Source organism: Ptychodera flava, chromosome 16 (assembly GCF_041260155.1).
Source record: "Ptychodera flava strain L36383 chromosome 16, AS_Pfla_20210202, whole genome shotgun sequence".
Taxonomy (NCBI): domain Eukaryota; kingdom Metazoa; phylum Hemichordata; class Enteropneusta; family Ptychoderidae; genus Ptychodera; species Ptychodera flava.
In genome coordinates this window covers 31,482,486-31,503,915 of record NC_091943.1, presented here as the reverse complement: position 1 = coordinate 31,503,915, position 21,430 = coordinate 31,482,486, and the positions used below count along the sequence as shown (strand labels likewise).

General features: G+C 35.3%; 1 protein-coding gene across 1 annotated transcript; it reads right to left on the bottom strand.

The window, feature by feature from the left end:
- Positions 1-936: 936 nt before the first annotated feature.
- Positions 937-10,252, bottom strand: LOC139114589 (allograft inflammatory factor 1-like). The gene is made up of 6 exons (XM_070676402.1): positions 10,077-10,252; positions 9,409-9,470; positions 5,002-5,068; positions 3,989-4,030; positions 2,902-3,064; positions 937-1,853 (listed from the first exon to the last, which is right to left on the bottom strand). The coding sequence occupies exons 1-6, from the start codon at positions 10,099-10,101 to the stop codon at positions 1,766-1,768; spliced, it is 447 nt and encodes a 148-aa protein (XP_070532503.1). The 5' UTR covers positions 10,102-10,252; the 3' UTR covers positions 937-1,765.
- Between the last annotated feature and the right edge of the window lie 11,178 nt (positions 10,253-21,430).

Sequence of the window (21,430 nt, the reverse complement as noted above, 5' to 3'; positions counted from 1 at the left end):
TAATTAAAATCAATATTTGTCGATTGATCATAGCAGATGCTTTGTTTGGATCTGTGGCAAAGCCATGCATTTATAATCTCTATATGAAATTTTGTGAAATAGGCATACTTTTTGAACAAGGCATACAATACACCACACCCACACACACACACACACAGAACCTGACAATAGCATTGGCAAAGCAGGGTATACTGCACAAAGCACAGGGTGTCAATGAGATTTCATGGTGGATTGCACCTGTCGATTTTCAGAAAATAAAAGTCCTTTTAAGCTTTTGACAATTTTGTTGCAAGGAAGCTATTAGAGGTGCAAATTTTGAAAATTCAAAAGGTACTCATTGTTTTGTACACAAAGAATCAAAACTTGGTTGACCTGAAAATGGGCAAACTGGTTTGAGTTTGTTCAGTATGGTGAAGTTTCCCATTATATTGATAATTGTCAATTCAAACATGTACATACTTCAAACAAATGTAATTGACTTGTATAAATGGTAACATTGTTTCACTGTTCATTACTTCATTGTACTGCAGATTCTGGTTTCCAAGGTTACTAGAACATTAGGGTAGAATGCAGCTCAGAGTACAGATTTTTGGATTCTCAAATATTTACAACACTTTGGTATCCTACTGCTTGTCTGGACTAATTTTGAATCCTGTGGATCACATTAAGTTGCACAGTATTTCAAATATTTACATGTAGTTTTCCCCATAGAGTTAACACCTGGCATAGCAACCATTTTGAATTTCATGTATTGGTGACTCTCAGGTACCTTGTTTCTCGACTATTTAAATTTGCACAAAGACTCCTGATTTAGATCATTGCTCATATGGTTTAAAATCTCCCTGAAGAGAAAGTTTGAGCAAACGTTCAAGAGTTTCTGGACACACACAACAATAATCATCACACAAATGAATAATATTGTTGACACTCATCTGATATGTTATTAAAAGAAGATGACTTGTTTTTATTTATTCTGATTTTATACAAGATGTGGCAGTTTATCCTCCACTGTTAAAAATATTTCATGGAAGATCCGATGGGAAATATAAAACAGAAGACGAACATGACATGCGATAATAAAGGTTGATATAAACTCTTTGAGATGGCTTTGATGGCTAAAAAACAGTCTTGGTTGTCGTTACTATGAACCTTAAAAACCGTCCTTTCCTCACAAGCATTAAAGTCATGTTTTTAGTACTTGTTTGTCGGACCATCAATTTGGCAGGAAGACTCTAAAAATCTCTGTTTTTCACTTCAAGGATTAACACCTGACAAATGTGATTAAGCAACATGAAGTACATAGTATGCCAAATTCTTTTAAGTTTAAAAAGACTTTGAATTCAAAATAATCCAAGGTAACCGCCCAGCAGTATTAATTGAAACAACCATTCAAGAAATATCAAAAAGGCAAACTTCTGAAACGATAGACAGATAAACATATTTTCTCAATATTTCAGAGACACCACAGCGTCATGAATATTGACCTTTGCCCTCTACCAGCTCTTGTTTTTGATTGATTGCTAAATCTCACATGTTATGAAATGCGTACAACTAAAATGAAACTAAAAGCGAAAGTTTGTGAAGCCTACATTGAACTACTAATTGTGTGCTTTTTCTAACATTCCTCAACTTTGGAATATAATCCTGTCAGTATCTAACCAGACTCTATTTTTGGTTTAAAAACAACTTTTACTGTGCCAACCTGGAAGGAATCTATCGTAGGAAAGATTTTTTGATTGTATGTACAAAAATTGTGTCATAAAGTTCACGGCAGATCATCAAAGGTCTTCTTTGGTGGTGGTCCTTTAGGCTTGTCATTATTTGCCTTCGCTTTTTCTTCGAACATCAAAATTCTGCAAAAACAAGTTACACAGATTACCTTATCTTGAATTACAATAGCAAATAAAACAATGGTCACTTAAAACAGCAAACTTGCAAGGCTTGAGAAACCAGTGAAAATAATCTTAGGAGGTCCGATTGCTTTTAAAAGTTGTTGGAGGCCCCAAAGGAAACTCTCACTGTTTTCATAATGGAGAACAGTTCCAATATCTGCTAGGTATGCCACAAAATCAAATGTTACATGCAAAGAACTACAGAATATTAGAACATTCGGTATTTTCACATTCTATTTGCAATTTTTGAGGGGATGGCTCATATAGTTGCAAACTTGATTCTGCATAAAAAACATTGTAATGATAAAGAGAATATTTTTTATGGTTTTTCACATATTTTGCAAATGAAATGGTAACTTGTTGACAATATGTTTTAGACAACACTTATCTAGTGTCAAGTTGATGATGCATTCATTCTTGTCTTTCTTAACCCTTTGAGCACTGTAGTTTCACCCACAAAAATATCAGGGCAACATTTTACCAATTTTTATTAATTTTTCTGTATATTTTCCATGATTTTGGACCAAATGGACATTTATTTTAACGGGCTACACTTTTTGACCAAAATTTTGGCAAAAATCAGAAAAAAGGTGCTTAGATCTGAAAGAAATTGTTGGTGTTATTTTGTATAAGGGCAACAACGACTTTGGCACCCAAAGGGTTAAGTAGATAGCACACATATCCCAAACTTCAACATTGGACAGATATTTATGATCTGTGATGGAGTAATAGTTCTCTTTTCTACTATTAAAGGTTTTATATTTTACAACTGCCGGTGTGAATTTAGTTTCAAGTTGGCAGAATTTGCAATGAACTTGCAAATTATATTGTATTCCATTTTTACATTTGACATATCATCTCAATCATCTGAATATGGATGCTTATTTTGAAATATTAAAATTATACATACTATTGCTGAATGTAAATTTTCGAAGAACTTTTTGAGATGTCACGGGCAGAAAGTAAACAACAACAATTCAAATGTTCTAAAATTTCTGGGTTAACTTACATCTTCAAAATTGAATTCTTTTTGCCGAGCATCATGGATACAAACTCCCTGTAGTTGATGGTGCCTGAATTATTTGTGTCAATTTCTGCAATCATCTTCTTCAGTTCCAAGTGTGTCTTGGCCTGTCCAAGCTTTTCCATCATGAGTTTGAGGTCCATGATACCTGTGGAAGAGGGATGGAAGAATTAATTTAGAATGTGGAACTAATTTAGAGGCTCAGTGATCCAGCCCATCATAGTATGCTATGAGACACTTTACAGCAGTGTTTGTAAGGTTTGAGGCAAAACAGGTAAAATTGAAGAAAATTGAAGAATTTTTTATATTTCACTAAAACATGGATTGATGAATGAGGAATGTAGCATTCAAAAGACTGAAGTTTCTATTACCATACAAATTATCATAAACATTGCATTAATATGACATGTTGAGTTCAACAGAAGTGAAACCAAAATTTTATATATTTTTAATGGTGCCATGACCCAATTGTCACACAAATAAACTTAGAAGGAGACTACAGCCAGACTCATTGTATGATTTATCAGGGTACAGTACCAAAATATATATGAAACAAATAATGAAATATGACAATCTCACGATTCCATTGGGCAAGACACCAAGAACTTTGTCCATGGTGATAGGTAATAATATCACTTTATTTTTTTTAAAAAAGTTTTGATTCTTGCGTGAAGTGAAACAGTTTAGCATCCCAGAATAGGCATTAACATTATCACTAGATGGCTATATTAAAACAAAATTCATGATTTCCTCTTTATTAAAATTTACTGACAATGCAATGTAACACAAAGACACAAAAGTAAGACCAATGGAATGTCATGATAGAAATTGAGTAAGTGCAGAACAAAATCATTGGTTACGATTTACCGTACACATAAAAATTAGAAAGAGCATGAGGTAAAATGCTTGACTTCAAATGATAAATCTTTGTAACAATTTATAATTTTATCAGACATTTTGTATTTATAGCTCCACTCAAAACAAGAGACTTCTTTTCTGCATAGTTTTCAGCCCTCAAAGAGTTTTGGGCATTGGATGTCTCATAAAATAAAAAAATGTTTATTATAATTACCTAAATCACCAGAATCGTCAACATCAAAGTCAATAAATTTAACTGCAAGGGAAAACAAATACGAACAATAAAGGAGAAGTTTTGACAAAATCGAAGACTTGTGTAGACTTTGTAAAAAAAGAGGAAGTGTACTATGTAACTGATAATCAGCATTGCACATTCCATTTCCTGTGAAGTGTGTTGGTCCATGTCAAAAAGTCAGTGTGAGGTAATGGTGACCCAGAGAATATCACCTCTCAGAAAAAAATTGAACTCATGTAAATTAAATGACTAATGTGCAGCGTCTTGGAAGCTGTTATCCAATTGGTTGGCTGAATCTAACCATTATATTGGTAGTTGAATAATACGAATAGACTCCCTAAGATGCTATGAATAGTTACAATCGACCAATCAGATATACCTTCCAAGCACACTGCACATCATCAGAAAATTTAAGCTCAGAAAAGATGGTAAAACTACTCCTGCACGCCCAAAGTTGAGTAAGATAAATAAACAATTTATCTATGATAAGGGATGAATGTAAGAAAAATACGGAAATTTAAATTTGTAACTTGAAGCATATCCTATTCTGTACAAGACATCATGTACATCCTCAAAGGATCATATCCTGTCATCAATAAAATAATGACTTTGGACCAGATTGTATCAAGAATGGCAACATGATATGAAAGTAAAACTTTCTAGAAATTTCTTTCCTTTCAAAAAACAGGAAACCCTGAACATATTACTTGGAATATTTTTATACTCAAAAAGCCATTTTTTTTTCCATTCTACTCCAACATGGCTATAACTTTCATTCGGTGCACCTTTTTTCACCATTTTCTGTAAGTTCTCAAGGTTTTGTTGTACAATCACTCATTGAATCATCCACAAATGCTTCAAGAATTTTGAGCTGGCATGTTAATTTATGACTTTTCCAATAAAGTAGTAAAGTAGTACAAAACAAATTATATTGCCATAAATAATGCAAATCCAGCTTCCTCAATATTATCATCTATAATAATAACTCATACCTTTGAATGATTCCAGTTTTTCTTCAAGGTCCTCCACCTCTACATATATATCTTCCCTGATGATCTCCTAGCAAAACAAAACAAAACAAAAACATAAATCTTGTCAATGTTTGTCAATTTCACAAGTAGTATCAAAGCATAGGGGAACCTAGACAAAGTCTCCCACTTTTATGTGCAGTTTCCAGTGTGAATAATTGGCCTTACGGATTGAAAGTCCTGTAAGGAGAATTCTCAAGGATGATTTTTCATCATTAACATTTACTGATAGTCAAGCTTTGCAGGACAGTCTATTATATTCTCATTTCCCATCAGACTCTGAAAAAAATCTATAATGTACAGAAACTGTTGATTATCCACACCTCTTGTCTATTTGTAAATCTACAAGATTACTGGTAAAAATATTTCACATTCTAATGGTGCAAAGGTTTACAAGCTGACAGACAACTTATACTAGCCAGATGACCTAGAAACACGGCCATATACACTGAATGAATTATGTGTTCACCGTGACATAAACATTCAAGAGGATTCCTATGGGACAGAATCCTACAGGTATTCAACAGGACTACTCCTGGACATTTGTGGGATTTCAGTGATAACTTTGAACTTGGTCCTATAGCATCCAACTGCCATGTAGAAATGCCATGGCAATTGATCCTATAGGGCAGTTTTCAGTTGCATGGGCAGACCTTCAGGATTCCGATGGTATATTTTCGTAAATTCTGCACTTGCAGAAACATTTCTGGTGATTCTTTAGAGGGTTACATCCCCCATTTGCTTGCAAAACTTGATCCTAGCATTTGTTTCCATGTTGCAAGTTGTTCTAATTTGAGTGTCCTCTCAAAAAATGCTTATTTAAATTGGCTTCCTGCCTTCAATGAACATTTCCCTCTCGGTGAAAGTTACATAAACTTCGGCAAAACAGTTTGCACTTTCAACGGCTTTCTTCCTAGTCAGACTTTCGATTCACATCGCCAAAATTATTGTTTAAGTTCTGTATTGCATGGCACAATAACAGTGCACACAGCAGTATATCAACAGTGATATGGAGCACTGTTTCACCGTAATGAATTCACACAGCCTGCTAAACTCTCCTCAGGGTAAATTCTCAACAAATTTCTCCACAGGATTATTTCTGGATTTTACTCATTACAGTTTAACAATATCTTGCTTTTCACTCATGACTGTAACCCTATCTGCTGTATCCTAGTAAGCCCTCACAAGGAAGTCAAATTTCAGTGGAAATTTTTCCCTTTGGGAAATGACACTGATAAATTCATCCTTTCAAAACTGACTTTGATCTGCTTATGAATTTAGCCACTAACATTCCCAGAGCTGTGTTTTTATCAGACTCATCATCTCACACATGATTTATATTTAAAAAGACAGAGATACTTCTGCAATTCTCCAGTTACTGGGAAATCAAATTCTGAGATACAAAAGATTGTGGCTGTATAAACAAAAGGTTTTTGCTACCAACCCTGGCATTTAACCTGTTACCCCAATTCCCTTTAAACAGGTCCACAGTTATTACTGATAACAATGGGTCAGAGGGCCATAAACAATTATGGTGATACAGTTCACCTCTTGAGCATGTAGTTCCTCTTTGCAACCCATTTCTCTCACACCATCATGCTTCTTTAAATATGCAGTGTACATTACTTTCTGTCTACTTTTCAATCAGATTAATCAGCAAGCCCTGCAGATCAATGTTATTTTCCAATTGGCTGGATTTCTGCCAAAATTATGTACATTTCAAGGTGATGTTGTGCCAGTCTTTATCTTCAGGTCAAATGAAGAGAATTGCTATTATTTCTAATCAAACACTAAAATACCTTGATCTGATAGAGGCATGTTTACTTAAAAGAGATTTACCAGCAAGGTTGTCAGTCTAAGTGCACGTTGTAAAACAATGTTAGAATTTTTGCCAAGAATATGTCTCTTGAAAAATTATTTAATGTTTGCTGTTTTTGGCCAGTGTTACTATCAGTTCAAACTGCCTCGGTCTTGTACAGTCAGATACACACCCATTTCTGCTGGTGTTGTTTGGAGACAGATATGATGGCTTAATTGCATCAAAACAACACACAAAAGGTCACATACAGTCAGTACAGTACAATGAATGCAATCTCTGATGTGAATATAGGGTGACCTCTCCTACCTATTCTCATTGTTTGGGCTGATCGTCATGGCAACACTTACATTATCAGTTGAAGTGTCAAAAGAGTTTGCAAAATTCCCACCTATTAAATTATGGTTTGGTCCTGGGACCTCTGTACATTAGCAAATACACCAGAGCTATATTTTTGCCCATAGGTTTTGTCCAGTTGTCTAAGATCATTGTTCTCCTTTGTCATCAACGCTTGTCACCCAAGAACCGGGATCATGATCTGTAAACAATGACCGCATACCAATGTACCAGTACAGGCCACACCAAATAAAAACACTGTCACATGTCCATCTTCTTTTTGTTTTTTTCTCTCCCCATGAGTTATTTTAGGCCATTTCCTCATTGGCAAAGCTGTCCAACTATTGTTACATACCAAGGTATCTGTACAAGCTCCCATTCATATGTGCGATGATACTATTGTACTAGAAGATTGGACATATTGATGGGCTTGAAGAACACATTGTCCATACTGGCTTTATGCAATTTAAAGTTATCAAAGAGGACATTTCTATTTCTTAAAAGGGCAGGTTTATCTCTGAACAAATTGATTAACTGTGCACAAATTTTAAAGGAGAACAAAGGACTAAAATCATATAAACAGTCAATGTCAACAACCACTCATGCAAGAACCAGGGATTGAGAACTGCCCCTTTAATAATGAGAGGCAGCCTTAGGAAAACAATGAGTGATAACAACAGGAAGAGTTTCAAAATTATTCTTCTGATAAACCTACACTTCATAAAGATAAGCTTGGTGAATCATCACAATAAAAACATAGCTAGGGGCAATCTTTGATGAGACCCTTTGTCATATTGAAACAAGAATTGACAGGTAATTTGTCATTTTTTGTAACATCAATAACTCAATTATTTCAAGCAAGCACTAGTATGAGATGTGCCAACCACATGGGCACATGATTGGAAATTTGCTTTGAATGAGGCTACAACTAAAGCGTGGGGGAAGTAGTTATATTCTTAAAACACATATGACATAGAATGATACTGAATATCTTTACATGATAACATATGAATATTCATCATTTTCCTGTATTTTTAAAACAATCCTGATGCCCATTGTAACTGGCTATGACATTTTATTTCCTACTGGAACTGAGGATTCATAAACTACAATTGAATGAAACTCCTACAATAAATATCTGCTAAATAAAAATACTGACAGACATTTTTCAGAGACACGGCGCTTGGTATGTGTGTTCTGCCTGTGTCTTCCATACACTGGCAAAAAAAGGTCATTTGCATGTCAGTATGCGGTTGGCAACAGTGATATTTTTATAAATAACTGAGCAAACAATACAGTTTTTGAAACCTGTAATCAGACAAATATGATCGAATGGCCGAAGTATACTTCCAGGTTTCTTGTTTACTTTGTAAAAGTTTTTGATCCGCAATTTAGAAGCTGATGCGACCATGACAAATAATAAGATTTGTTCAGTCGGTCACACAACCAAGTAGGCCTATATGCATGTTCAATGGTTCATGCGTAGTAGAAGGGGTCAGTGATCCCTGACGACAAACAGCAATGACTAATGTGAAGGCGAGTAACTGCAAACAGTGCCGAAAGATAAGCGTATATTATCTGTAAAATGCAGATTTTAGGGTAGCACGTTCCTACGTTCCTGTATGGGTCCAAGGTAACGAGCAAATAAAATGTTTTTATCGTGTACAGTGCATACTTTAATTCTATGTAGCCACTCCTTTACATGTAATAACATTGACTAAGGAGGTCTTCCCACCTCCATTTACATGATATGCTGTCCATGGACGTACACGGAAGAAGGTTCTGCATGCGGGTCGCTGTGTTCTTGGCTACGCTTGTAGCTGGAGGCGTGGTCGTTTACCAGTCACAGAGCACATGCAGACCTTCTAGCAAAGCCATCAAGATGACGGTTGCAACAATACATTAAATTTTCATATTGTATGTACTGTACCATGCTCTCTTGACATTGACTTACACGGTGCTACTGGTTTTTAGATGAATAAACACTGATAACATCAGACAAACAGTAAACTGAAACTGGAGAAAGTATAATAAACCATCCCTCTATTATCTTCATCATCCATCTAATAACCCATCATGGGCGGGGAGAGCGGCCCAATCGTGGGTGGAAAAACGCATATTGATTGATCCGTATTTATTTCCTCATTGATAAAATAATTACACTTCCCAAATTCCTGACTAGGCCTGAGAGAGGATGGAAAACTTGTCATCAGCCATACCTGGTTTTCTTCATCGATTTTTTCTGCTTGCTTTCTCTTCAACTGTCCCCATGCCTTCCCTCCTGTAAAAATAAATGAGGTGATCATTGGCTACTTCCTCCCACAGTGCGAAACTCCGCAGGAGTGAGAGCCCGGCAAAGCCCGCGATTGTAGAATTTACATTTGGTACGGTAGTTTGTGGTTTAAATCGATACTCGTCTTCATAAAAACACACACACAAACAAACAGAAAACCTTAACCGGAAAGAGCACGAGGCCAACATTTTGCTCAGCATGTGACTGAAAGAAGACCTTGTAAGCGTTACGGCTGTCATACGATCCGGATAAAGCGGCAGTTGAGATTGAGTTGAGACTGAGGTGAACTTGTATGGCATGGTACAAGTTATGCATATCCAACTATTTTACACGTTTTTCGATTTTCAGTAAATGTTTAAGAGGGAGAGTGTATATCAATCGACTGCTTAACAACTTGTTAAGGTAAAGCAGCACGCGTTAAGACACGCCCTGATTGACAATGGTATTTTGTGGAAGTATCGGTTCTTCCGTATGCACAGCCAGCACAACGAGCTGTTAAACTGTAACACTACCAGATTTAAAACGCAGCGGTCTGACGCTCACACTACAGACGCACAATGCAAAACTGTTAACAACTGCAAAGAGACACTTTACCTTGATGGTCTTGTGCGGTAGTCATTTTTGAAGCTAAACAAGACTGCGACCTTACTTTAAACTTTTCCGCTGTTGACGATGCCTTGCAGCGACTGACGTTGCGATGATTCGACCGGCGAAAAAGCACTATCGCAAAGTGACAAGGAAGTTAATTTATAACTGTTCTATGGCTTCCTGTCCGGGAACCAACCATTCACTTGTAGGGGTGATTCTTCATGCGACTACTGATGTGTGCTGATTTTGCCTTCTGTCCATAGCTATTTATTTTTCGGCAAAAATAGCTGACTCTCAAACTGTTCAAAAGATACTTTTCTCAGAATATGTTTGGACAGACTTCGAGTTTAGTGCCATTTCAAGGCAACAGCGAGAGCTCTCCTTAACTGTTACCGTGCCGAACTTCCTCCTTGTCAACTAAAAATAAACTCAGCCCTATTATATCTGAATTACTACTACAATCAGGATAGCCACGTTGGTACGAGATACTACGCTGCATTGCCTAAGGTCCATATTTGGATAGTAGCCAAGAAAAGCTAGCCGATACTGGAATCATGTGCTTTGTATTATAATTCAACTGAAACAATAGTAATTAATCATACAAGTCTAAACATATGCAAACTATACTAGATATATCAAACTCTATCCATCTTGGCCTGTCAGTTCTTGAGAAGCGCATCCAAGAATAGATCGGGTGGTCATGGTCATATCAAAACGTATGCCACCCACATCCGGGCACCCAGCTCGAAACCACATTTGGGATTTTCTCTCTTCGTGCTCTTGAAGCACCATTAGTCATAAGCTTAAAATAGAACTAAGTAAATAGTATTTGAACTTCGTGATGGAGAAAGGAACAACATTCCATAGAAAGAGAAACTCTACTCCCGAATTACACCACATCGTCAGTGTCACTCTCCATTCAATGTAAAACTTTTCGTTTCTCTTTGCCTAAAAATAACAGAGAAAGTGTATGCCAGTTATTTTCTCTGTCAGGCCTTACATATTAAAACACTACAAACATGCATACTGCACCGTTCGGGGCTCAAAAGTATGTAAAAACAAGTTCTTTTTTATTACATGCTAATGGAGCTGCGAACAGTATTTTTGTTGATCTTGTTTCCGGCTTGTTGTCAATCCATCCCCCAACGAATATAATGTATGGATGGTAGACATCGATGACGAAACGATCTCAGGTAGATGCGTTAATCATCAGCATCTCAGCTCGTGAATTAGAGCGTTTAGACCGAGATGGCCACGCAGAAGTCCCGTGTTTTTGACTGGCTGTATCATGTTCGAGACACCGAATAATTTCTTTTGACTGAAATCTGTCACCCACGAAGATTTCGCAGCATACTTCCTTTTTCACAGAAAATCGCCAAGTTTTCCTCTAAGAGACAAAGACTATACGCGGTATCAAGGAAGTTTTCGAGATAATGGGCTTACGTAGGCTTATATGCATGGGGATCTTTTCTTTGACAGCCCTCTCATGCATGCAACAAGGATGTACACTCAAAACTGTGTGAAGGGATGAGTCAAACGTCGCACGAACTGGAATACAACGTCGTCAGCGTTCATAAAACATTCTGATAGCAGTACAGTGGTTCGGATAACGGGGCTTTTAATTGGTGGAAGAAGTGAGAGCAATATTACTAATAAAGCTTATGTTTACTTGAAAATGGACCATTAGTCTTCTGTGCAATTCAAAGATGTTGAAAAAAGATAAGAAAAGTAGTCGAACTGAAAATGGCAGGAAAAAAACACCCGAAAAGGATATACTCGAATTGAGACGCACGACAGATTGTTTGAAAAATCAAACTTCTGTAAAATTTGTCTTTGCTGTACTACATTTGAGAAATTCAATGGAAGTGCGCGCCTGTAAACTTCTGTTTCAGAAATAACATCAAAAGTCCAACTTTGTCACTTTTATGGACCATGGGACACGAAGGTAAACCTAGGTTAGAATTTATGGATGTAGTAGGTTTCGGTTTGAGTGGACAGAAATTACATGTAAGTGTAGAGTTCTCACTTCTGCTCACAGTTCCGTCATGTCACAGTGAGGGAGGATACGGTCACATCAAAGCTGCATGTGGGATATTCAATTTGCGTCAGTACAGTGTACATTAAAGTTCGCACCGCAACTGTTCTATGTTCATTGTTGAAACACCTTTCTTTTCTATGACCTGTTTTATTTATCCATTGTTACTATTATTTTTATTGTTCAACTTAACATGCATTTTCTTGCTATTATGTGTTGAGTAAGAATACGAATGGTTGTTGGCATACGAAATGTTGACTCTTATCTTGTGATTTTACTCAATGGTTTGATTTTCGTCCTGTTCAAGTTTATCTGTACTTGAGTTGAAATTTAGTTAGATTGGACTTACAGAAAAATTCGTTAAAAGTTCGAAAATTAAGCTGTTGTGACTTCTACTATATGGTTTGGTATTTGCTCTATGGTACGTGGGCCAGGAAGCACGTGGGATGTTATGTATGGAGCGTGATTATGTTTGCCTGTGTCACAAGTTTGCAGAACGACACCCTTGCAATGTGAAAGTGAAGTTCCAAATGATATCTGTATCCTAAAGGCAGTATTTTCCAAAAAAACAATTGCAACTGTTATCAAGGAGACCACAGATAATCCATGGCTGTTACCATGGTAATATGTAAACACAAACACAGATACAACGAAGGCAAAACGTTTATCAGGCTGTTTTAAAACCCTGATATTGGAGGGAAACCACATCCATATACCTGTTACCATAGCAACATTTCTGTTTGTTTAGTGATGGTCGAATGAAAAAAAAAATCGGGGTTCCCTGAAGCATGAAAAATAGTATGGGTCAGTTAGTATTTTTTTATTTTTCATATTTTACTAATTCTGACCCAGGGAAAGCAAATAAATTTCAACATTATTTTTGAAATTGCAAAAGAAAGTTTCAGACAAAAAATATATAATATAGGTGGGTAGGATTAATAAAAAGACAAAGTATTTTTGACCTAACCATAACCATCAGCATAAAGCATATTTCCACCTCAAAATAAATGTAGTAAAAATGCATCATTTCATGACTGGCAATAGTTACTACGATCATTACTTCTGTCATAAAAGTGTAATGTATTATCTTCAACTGAACTATCAATGAGCAGGTGTAGTGGAAGATACTGGAAGGTGATTCATTCACTGCTTCAGGACAAATTCTTTTCATAATTACGCAGTATATCACTAGGACACTTGATATAATGATATTCAATGATATATCACCTCACTCTCACAGCCAAATATTCAATTCACTGGCAAATACTCACGTGAATGGTTTTGCCCTGGGTTCAGAGAGAAAGCCTGAAATATCACATTTCTTTCCAAAATTTAACTGCTGCCCACGCTGTAGTGTTATGAACCATTCTTCAGTGCGGGAGCTTTTTTCTCTCATAAAGAAAGAATGTGTGTTAAAAACATAGGAATAAAATCCTGCTTGGATTATTGCAAATAATGACATAATAGAGGTGGTTCTGTAATGCTGCCTGTTAACCTGCTGCAAAAGTCGATTTTTGTTGCATTTATAATATACAACGTCAACAATTTCCTTTAGATCTAGACAATTTTTTTTTCAGATTTTTCCCAAAATTTTGGTCGAAAAGTGCAGCCCATAAAACTTTATGTCCATTTGATCCAAAATCATGGAAAAAATTACAGAAAAATCCGTAAAAATTGGTTAAATGTCGCCGTGAAATTATTTGGGGAAAAATTACAGTGCTCAAAGGGTTAATACATTATACATGTGAAACAGTCACTTTAAGGTGCTTGGAATGGACTCACTGTTTTCTGTTCAACAGGAACTATTTTGAAAGTCAGTGGAGAGGTGGAGCTTCATAACGGAAGTGGCAACAACTGCCAGGTGTTCACTAGATTAGATTGTGTAACAAATATGCACAGGTGTACGGCCTAAACTGTAGCTAGTAATAAACATAGGGCCAAAGTCCCTGAAGCTACTATAGACGTGGATACAAAATTAAGTATCAGTATTTTCATCCTATTAACCAAGCACATTTTAACTTTCAAATTAACATTGTAAGTAAGTTCTGTTGAATAAGTTGAGACTGTACACACTCAGAGAAAGCACACTGAAGAGACAACTGTTTGAAACTTAAGAAGTTCAAGGTCATCAAAAGCATTATAAGGAATCATGTAACTTTCATTGCACTGTTTACACAGATTGCATAATTGCTATAAATAGCACATGAGGAATCTTACAGCCTAGCTTTACCATAAAAACCCTATCACTTTGACCACTCTTTTAATTGACCACTCTATTTTTTTCCTCAAAAAGTAATTTTATTTTATCCTTACCAAGTCAACCATAAATGGAAATTAGAACTTTCTCTATCTCTATCTCTATGACTATTTTGAGCAATTTCTTTTAGATATTAAACATACAGGACACAATATATGACAGTTCAGAATATGTCAAAGTTGGGATTCAGGAAAGTTGCCTTTACATGTTTTAATCCTCCAAGATGGTAAGCATTTCACTATGAACTGTCAAAAAATGTTGAACTTTCTGATAATTCTACAATAAAATTACTTTGGCTTTGATGATTTCCTAATTAATTCAATTATTTAAAATCATATTAATTATTTTTTTCTGGGTGAATTGATAGGGTTTATACAGTACAAGAATTACATACAATGTAAGTCAAATTTTGACCAAAAATGACAAAAAAATTCCTTAAAAATACAGATTTGCATATTTCATCACAACTTGAACAAATCTAAGTTGGGTTACCCCTAGGGACCTGTATACCAAATAACAAAGCTGTCTGACCAGTGGTTATGAAGAAGAAGATTTTTTACCAAAAACGCCTTTTTTGGCATTAATTTGCCTATTTTCAATAATATCAAAAAATTAAAAAAAATAGTTTCTCAAAATCATATTTTTCATCTACACAACAAATATCAAATCAGTAAGTACTGTGGTTCTCAAGATATTTGAGTGGACGGACGCCTCACAAACGGACATACATACATACATACATACATACATACAGACTGACGACGGACGCCGGACGGATACCCATCCCAATAGCTTCTATAGACTATAGTCTATAGTAGCTAAAAAACCGTGCAATGCAAATACTGAGCACAGCAAATAGAAAAGAGTGAAGTGTTTGAATAAATTGGTTGAGTGGACTGAATATTATAAAATTCAGCTTCAGAGCACTACATTGATATAACCTAAAGAAATGTCTAAAACAAATACAGTTCCCATTGGCCATATTTAGAGTTAAAGCCATACTCTGCAAATATTACATTTTGGAACAAAAAAGGTAAAATGACAAAGAATCGATCAATCTTTTTTATAAAATATCAATAAAATGCATGACAGAGGCATACCTGGAGGGGCTATCGTTTTGCTGGAAAATAGATAATACAACGTACTAAAACTAAAAAATAGGGCCAAAGTCCCTGAAGCTACTATAGACATGGATACAAAATTAAGTATTTCCTTACTGTATGAAATTATCTCACTAAGGTCATCCTACGGACAAGTAAACTAAATATTAAAGCTGTCTGACCAGCGGTTTTGAAAGAACAAGCAACTCAACAGTTGACAGAGCTCTGTTGAGTTATGTAGAGAATAACCTTTTGTGACACATGTATTGATGAAGAAGGTGGATATCTTTGATTAACATTGTGAGTTCTGTTAATAAGTTGAGACTGTACATACTCAGAGAAAGCACACTCAAGAGACAAAGGTTTGAAACTTAAGAAGTTCAAGGTCATCAAAAGCATTATAAGGAATCATGTTACACTTTCATTGCACTGTTTACACAGATTGCATAATTGCTATAAATAGCACATGAGGAATCTTTATACAGCCCAGCTTTACCATAAAAACCCTATCACTTTGACCACTCTTTTAATTGACCACTCTATTTTTTTTCCTCAAAAAGTAATTTTATTTTATCCTTACCAGTCAACCATAAATGGAAATTAGAACTTTCTCTATCTCTATCTCTATCTCTATTGACTATTTTGAGCAATTTCTTTTAGATAACATACAGGGCACAATAAATGACGGTTCACAATATGTCAAAGTTGGGATTCAGGAAAGTTGCCTTTACATGTTTTAATCCTCCAAGATGGTAAGCATTTCACTATGAACTGTCAAAAAATGTTGAACTTTCTGATAATTCTACAATAAAATTATTTTGGCTTTGATGATTTCCTAATTAATTCAATTATTTAAAATCATATTAATTATTTTTTTCTGGGTGAATTGATAGGGTTTATACAGTACAAGAATTACATACAATGTAAGTCAAATTTTGACCAAAAATGACAAAAAAATTCCTTAAAAATACAGATTTGCATATTTCATCACAATTTGAACAAGTCTAAGTTGGGTTACCCCTAGGGACCTGTATACCAAATAACAAAGCTGTCTGACCAGCGGTTATGAACGAGAAGATTTTTTACCAAAAACACCTTTTTTGGCATTAATTTGCCTATTTTCAACAATATCAAAAAATTAAAAAAAATAGTTTCTCAAAATCGTATTTTTCATCTACACAACAAATATCAAATCAGTAAGTACTGCGGTTCTCAAGATATTTGAGTGGACGGACGCCTCACAAACGGACATACATACATACATACATACATACATACATACATACATACATACATACATACAGACTGACGACGGACGCCGGACGGATACCCATCCCAATAGCTTCTATAGACTATAGTCTATAGTAGCTAAAAAATGGCTGGCTTAATGGCAACAAGTAAAGGGGAAGTTATCAAAAGTGTCTCATGGGGAAGCTTAACAGTTTTAAATTCCAGGCTGTGCTAATAGAGATATCAGCGTTATGTCATTTTTACTGTATTTTAAATTCCGTGACCAGATGTAACAATGAGTAAGTAGACTGATAGCATTTCTTGCAGACAAATTGATGAATTGTTTTCACAACTGAAGTAATAACTAAGTGATAAATGAAATGATAATAATTATCTAGTAATGGCGGATAGTTATTACCTATCTAAACATTAGATCCATATGTATATTTGTTGATATATTTGTATTCTGTCAGTAATGTACATTAGGGATATATAGGTTAATCTTTACCACCACCAATATTTGGACAACAAATGAATTTATGGACAGGTAATCTGAAGGGGGAATTCATTTCATCTGATGAAATAAGCAAGTAGTACATTTTCCTGGAGGTGATTGACTGGGTTTGCAGGGAAACCGATTATTTGCTTTCCTTTATCTAATTTGTGTGTTGATAGTTCCTTACAAGAACCATTCAAGAAGCAGACCCAATGGTTAATTTTTGTCTTATCATGAATGATAAGGTCAAGTACTTACAACCACAGCAGATGTAAATAGTTGAACTCAGACTCCCCTTTGAAGTACATGCACATTGGTGTCGGCCTACTGTGTTAGCGTTTGATTGTATTTTTAGCTTGCAATATACAATACATGTTTTCAGATCTATCTGAACATAACCAGATGATCATAAATCAAGAAACATTTCACCAGTCAGCATTCTGGTTGTCTGTTAGAAATAATTGGGGAAATGTTGAGAAATTTTAATCACTCCGTGGGTGTTTATGTACAGATCCTGATGGTAATTTAGCTAAAAGTCTGTAATCAGAGTGGTGTACTAGGGAGATAAAACTTATATAACCTAGTGTCAACTGGATAACAATATTGAAACATTATTTAAACCAAGATAAAAAACCCAACAAAGATGTTGGCACTGTCACCAATGAGAGGTAGTACAATCTTGATCAATGAACAAATTTCTCTGTAAAGAAATGTCAAAATATCACATAGATTCTGTGGTTCAGGGTTCCAGTCAAAGAATTCTAACTGATTGCAATAATCAAACAGAGGGTCACACAAAGGTCATTAGCTTTTCCTGACACAAATTTTAATCCTTCATGTCAGGTGAGACTACAATGATTGATGTAACATGTGCACAGATAAGATCATGAGACAGCTGATAAAATCCATCAAATAATACTCCATAAATAAAATCTGAATATTATCTATTTGCATATCATATTTAATCTGAATATTATCTATTTGCATATCATGTTTTCATTTCAGACAGTGCAATGGGAAGTCAAAACTTGGAGTCAATGTTTCTGTGAGAGACAAAACAAGCAAATATTTTCACCATGCCGTACCAGTTATTCACTGATAATGCAAGCACCGATCAAATTGTTCTTCCTAATTCCTCCTCATAGCTTCATGCCATTGCTGGGCTGCATCATTACATTTATATACACCAAAGAATTGCTCTGAAACTTGTCTACAGTGATGAAAGAAGAAATATCATGGACATATTTCTCAGAGAATTTTTCTACTAATTTTGTGTTCCATATACACAACCTGAAAACTGTTTTTCTAATTAATTTTAAAATATTATTTTACCGGATAAAATTCAGCGACACAAATTAGCAGAAGTATGACCTGAATACCAGAAAATAATATGGAATAAATTTGCATATAGAGACAATGCCACACTTGCTCAACCAATCAGAAGACACTGCTGTTTTGTCACAGTGTTAAGTAATACACACTTGTGAGACCAGGGTACTGTACAGGTGATAGGGAGATAAAGTTTCTGTAAGTAGCAAAATAAAACACAACCCTGTTATACTTGATGTATGCATAAAAATAATTAGAGCCCCACAAGCTGTAACTCTTGAAATTTGTTGATCTCAAAATATCTTCCTATTCTCTCCTGGTTTTCTCTGCATTCTATCCTCTGAAGGGATGTGGCTTTTACTGTGTTAGCTAGGAAACCATTCCTGTGTGAAAGATTTGGCAAGTAAATATAAATTTTAACAGTCATTTTGATTTGCCACCATTTTCAAAAATTGGTGATATTACAAAGGAAATGAGCACACAATGTCACAGTTGAAAACATTCACCCCTATGCATTACATTGGACTACTCTGTGCAGTTTATGTGAAGATTTCAGTGCAGATATGCACAGTACCCACGGTTTTTGCTTTTCTGTATGGGGGGCTACGATTTAATGCTTGGGCAAACATTTAATCGCAGTGTAATCTTTATCTTGTTCAAAATTGCATTCAATCCCAATGGGTAGTTAATAATAAGTGCACACACACATCTAAATTAGTACATTCTTTCAAACTTATTTAGCTTAAAGGTAAAATCATAAAAGATACAGCCATGAATTTTCAACATGTCATCTGGCTCGCTGTCCCTTGTCATCATTCAGTCTCATCAAGTTCTGTCTTTGCTTGAGATTATGGCCCTGTTTAACAGAATTGCAGTAAAATTCATATTTGGAAAATTATTCAAATATTAATGTTAAAGGGAGGGGGGTCAATCAGAACTGCACCTGTGTGACTTTCTTGTTTACAGTCAACCTGGCTGAAACATTTAAATTTTACCACCTACATTATGACAAACATGTTTAAACTTTCGTAAATTGCTAATGTACCTTGGATATAGCATTTGCATTGGTTGTATGGGTCCCATATGAACTTTGAGTGCATTTACACCCCTCTCCCTTTAAATCAACCTTTCATATCAGCAAGATTCTGAGGCAGCATTTTACAAGTGGTATAGCCACAAACTGATGACATCAAATTGCTGAACACAAAACACAGACGCCTTGTAATTACAGCACTGTGTATCATTGTATGGCGATTTGACGTCATCATTTTGTGGCTATACTTGTAAAATGATGCCGAATCTGAAAGTATGAAGGGTTGATCTTCCTTCTACTGTATACATTTTCAATCAGTCCATATGAAGAACATTTTTGGTCTGAACAGATGTTACTTTATTTTTTTCTTCTGTTTTTCTATTTTTGTAATTTTGTAGGAAGGTCATTTTGTAGCCAAAAACTTCCAACTTCTGCCTAGAAGTTGATATAGAACTGTCATATTTATTCTGAATGTTTCATTCTCAGTTGTTACTTCTGCTTAATTTCAGTCTAAATGACCATATTTCAGTATAGTAGAATATTACATCATTATGATGATACAGAGAAATAATCATGTCTGGACATGCAGGGTTTTGACCTTGTGTGCGTGTTAGGGCTGTGAAGTGCATGAGAACACAATATGACAGGACATGAAATACCCAACCTCCTGGTGCGTCATCCTGAACTGCTTGAACACATTCATGCCAAGTCATTTTCAATATCAAAATCCTCCAATTTTTGCACAAACATGATAAATTCAAGAGTGTCTAAAAAATCAACAATTTCTGTAAATTGATTAGAAAACACTAGAATTTCTGCCAACACATTTCTGTTTTGTACAACATGAAGAAGACATAAAATATAAAGTGAAGATTTATCAGTTTCTTCTACACTTGAAAGCAACAATGCTGTTGGCTGAACATATTATCAAGTTGACCAGCTTTCCGGAAACACTTGTAAGATAAAGTGGTGATTTTATAAAGAGTTTGCAAATGAATCACTGATCAAGAATATCAAAATTGCAAACAAGCATTTTTTCCATATTTGCTTGCTGGATGAAAAAACCCTGGTGCTTCAAGTATCAACCAAGTCGTTGTTTGACTACATACCGTGTGTATGGTAAATTAACATAAAAATTTGATAAATATTTCTACTGGATGTATTTCTGCAGAGCTGTATCAGCTTCTGAGAAATTAAAATACATAATTCTATGATCATCTTTTATTGAAGATTCAGCTATAGGATCAAGCACTTAAAGCTGAGTGCCTTTGGCAACGAAATAGTGTCATGATGGTGAAAAGCAGAAACAATTTACGAGTCAACAAAATAGTCAAAGTTTCTTACTTCCATACTGACACCAACAGGAATTATTTTGCGTGCATTTTCAGGTGGCCCATGCAATGGCAATGTCCTTCATAGACCATGGTGTTATCTTACCGCCCTCTAGTGGTAAGACTGTGAAAACATTTGAGTTTATCTAGCAAAAGAACCAGTAGAGCTATTGAAATACACCAGGGAAGTTTACTTTTCCCACCAAGGATTTTAAATAATTGAAAAGTGATTTGAAAACAGCTCTCACAGTACTGTTATACTTCATTTAGTTCAGTGAATAACAGAACTTGCTAGATTTTGTCCACATTCTCAACTTACATACAACTTTTCTGCTTCTCAAGCACTTTAATTCAGTGTGGGCATCTGTGAACTTTCTTTCTAAGGACTTTTGAATTACTGAGATTAACGTAAATACAGCAATTGTTTTCTGTAATTTTTGAACAATAAATGGGAGTTCTTATCATACTGATGCATATAAATGAAAGAATGGCTTCCAAAACAATAATTAATATTGTATGTGTGACACCAATAAAACACAGACCATCAAA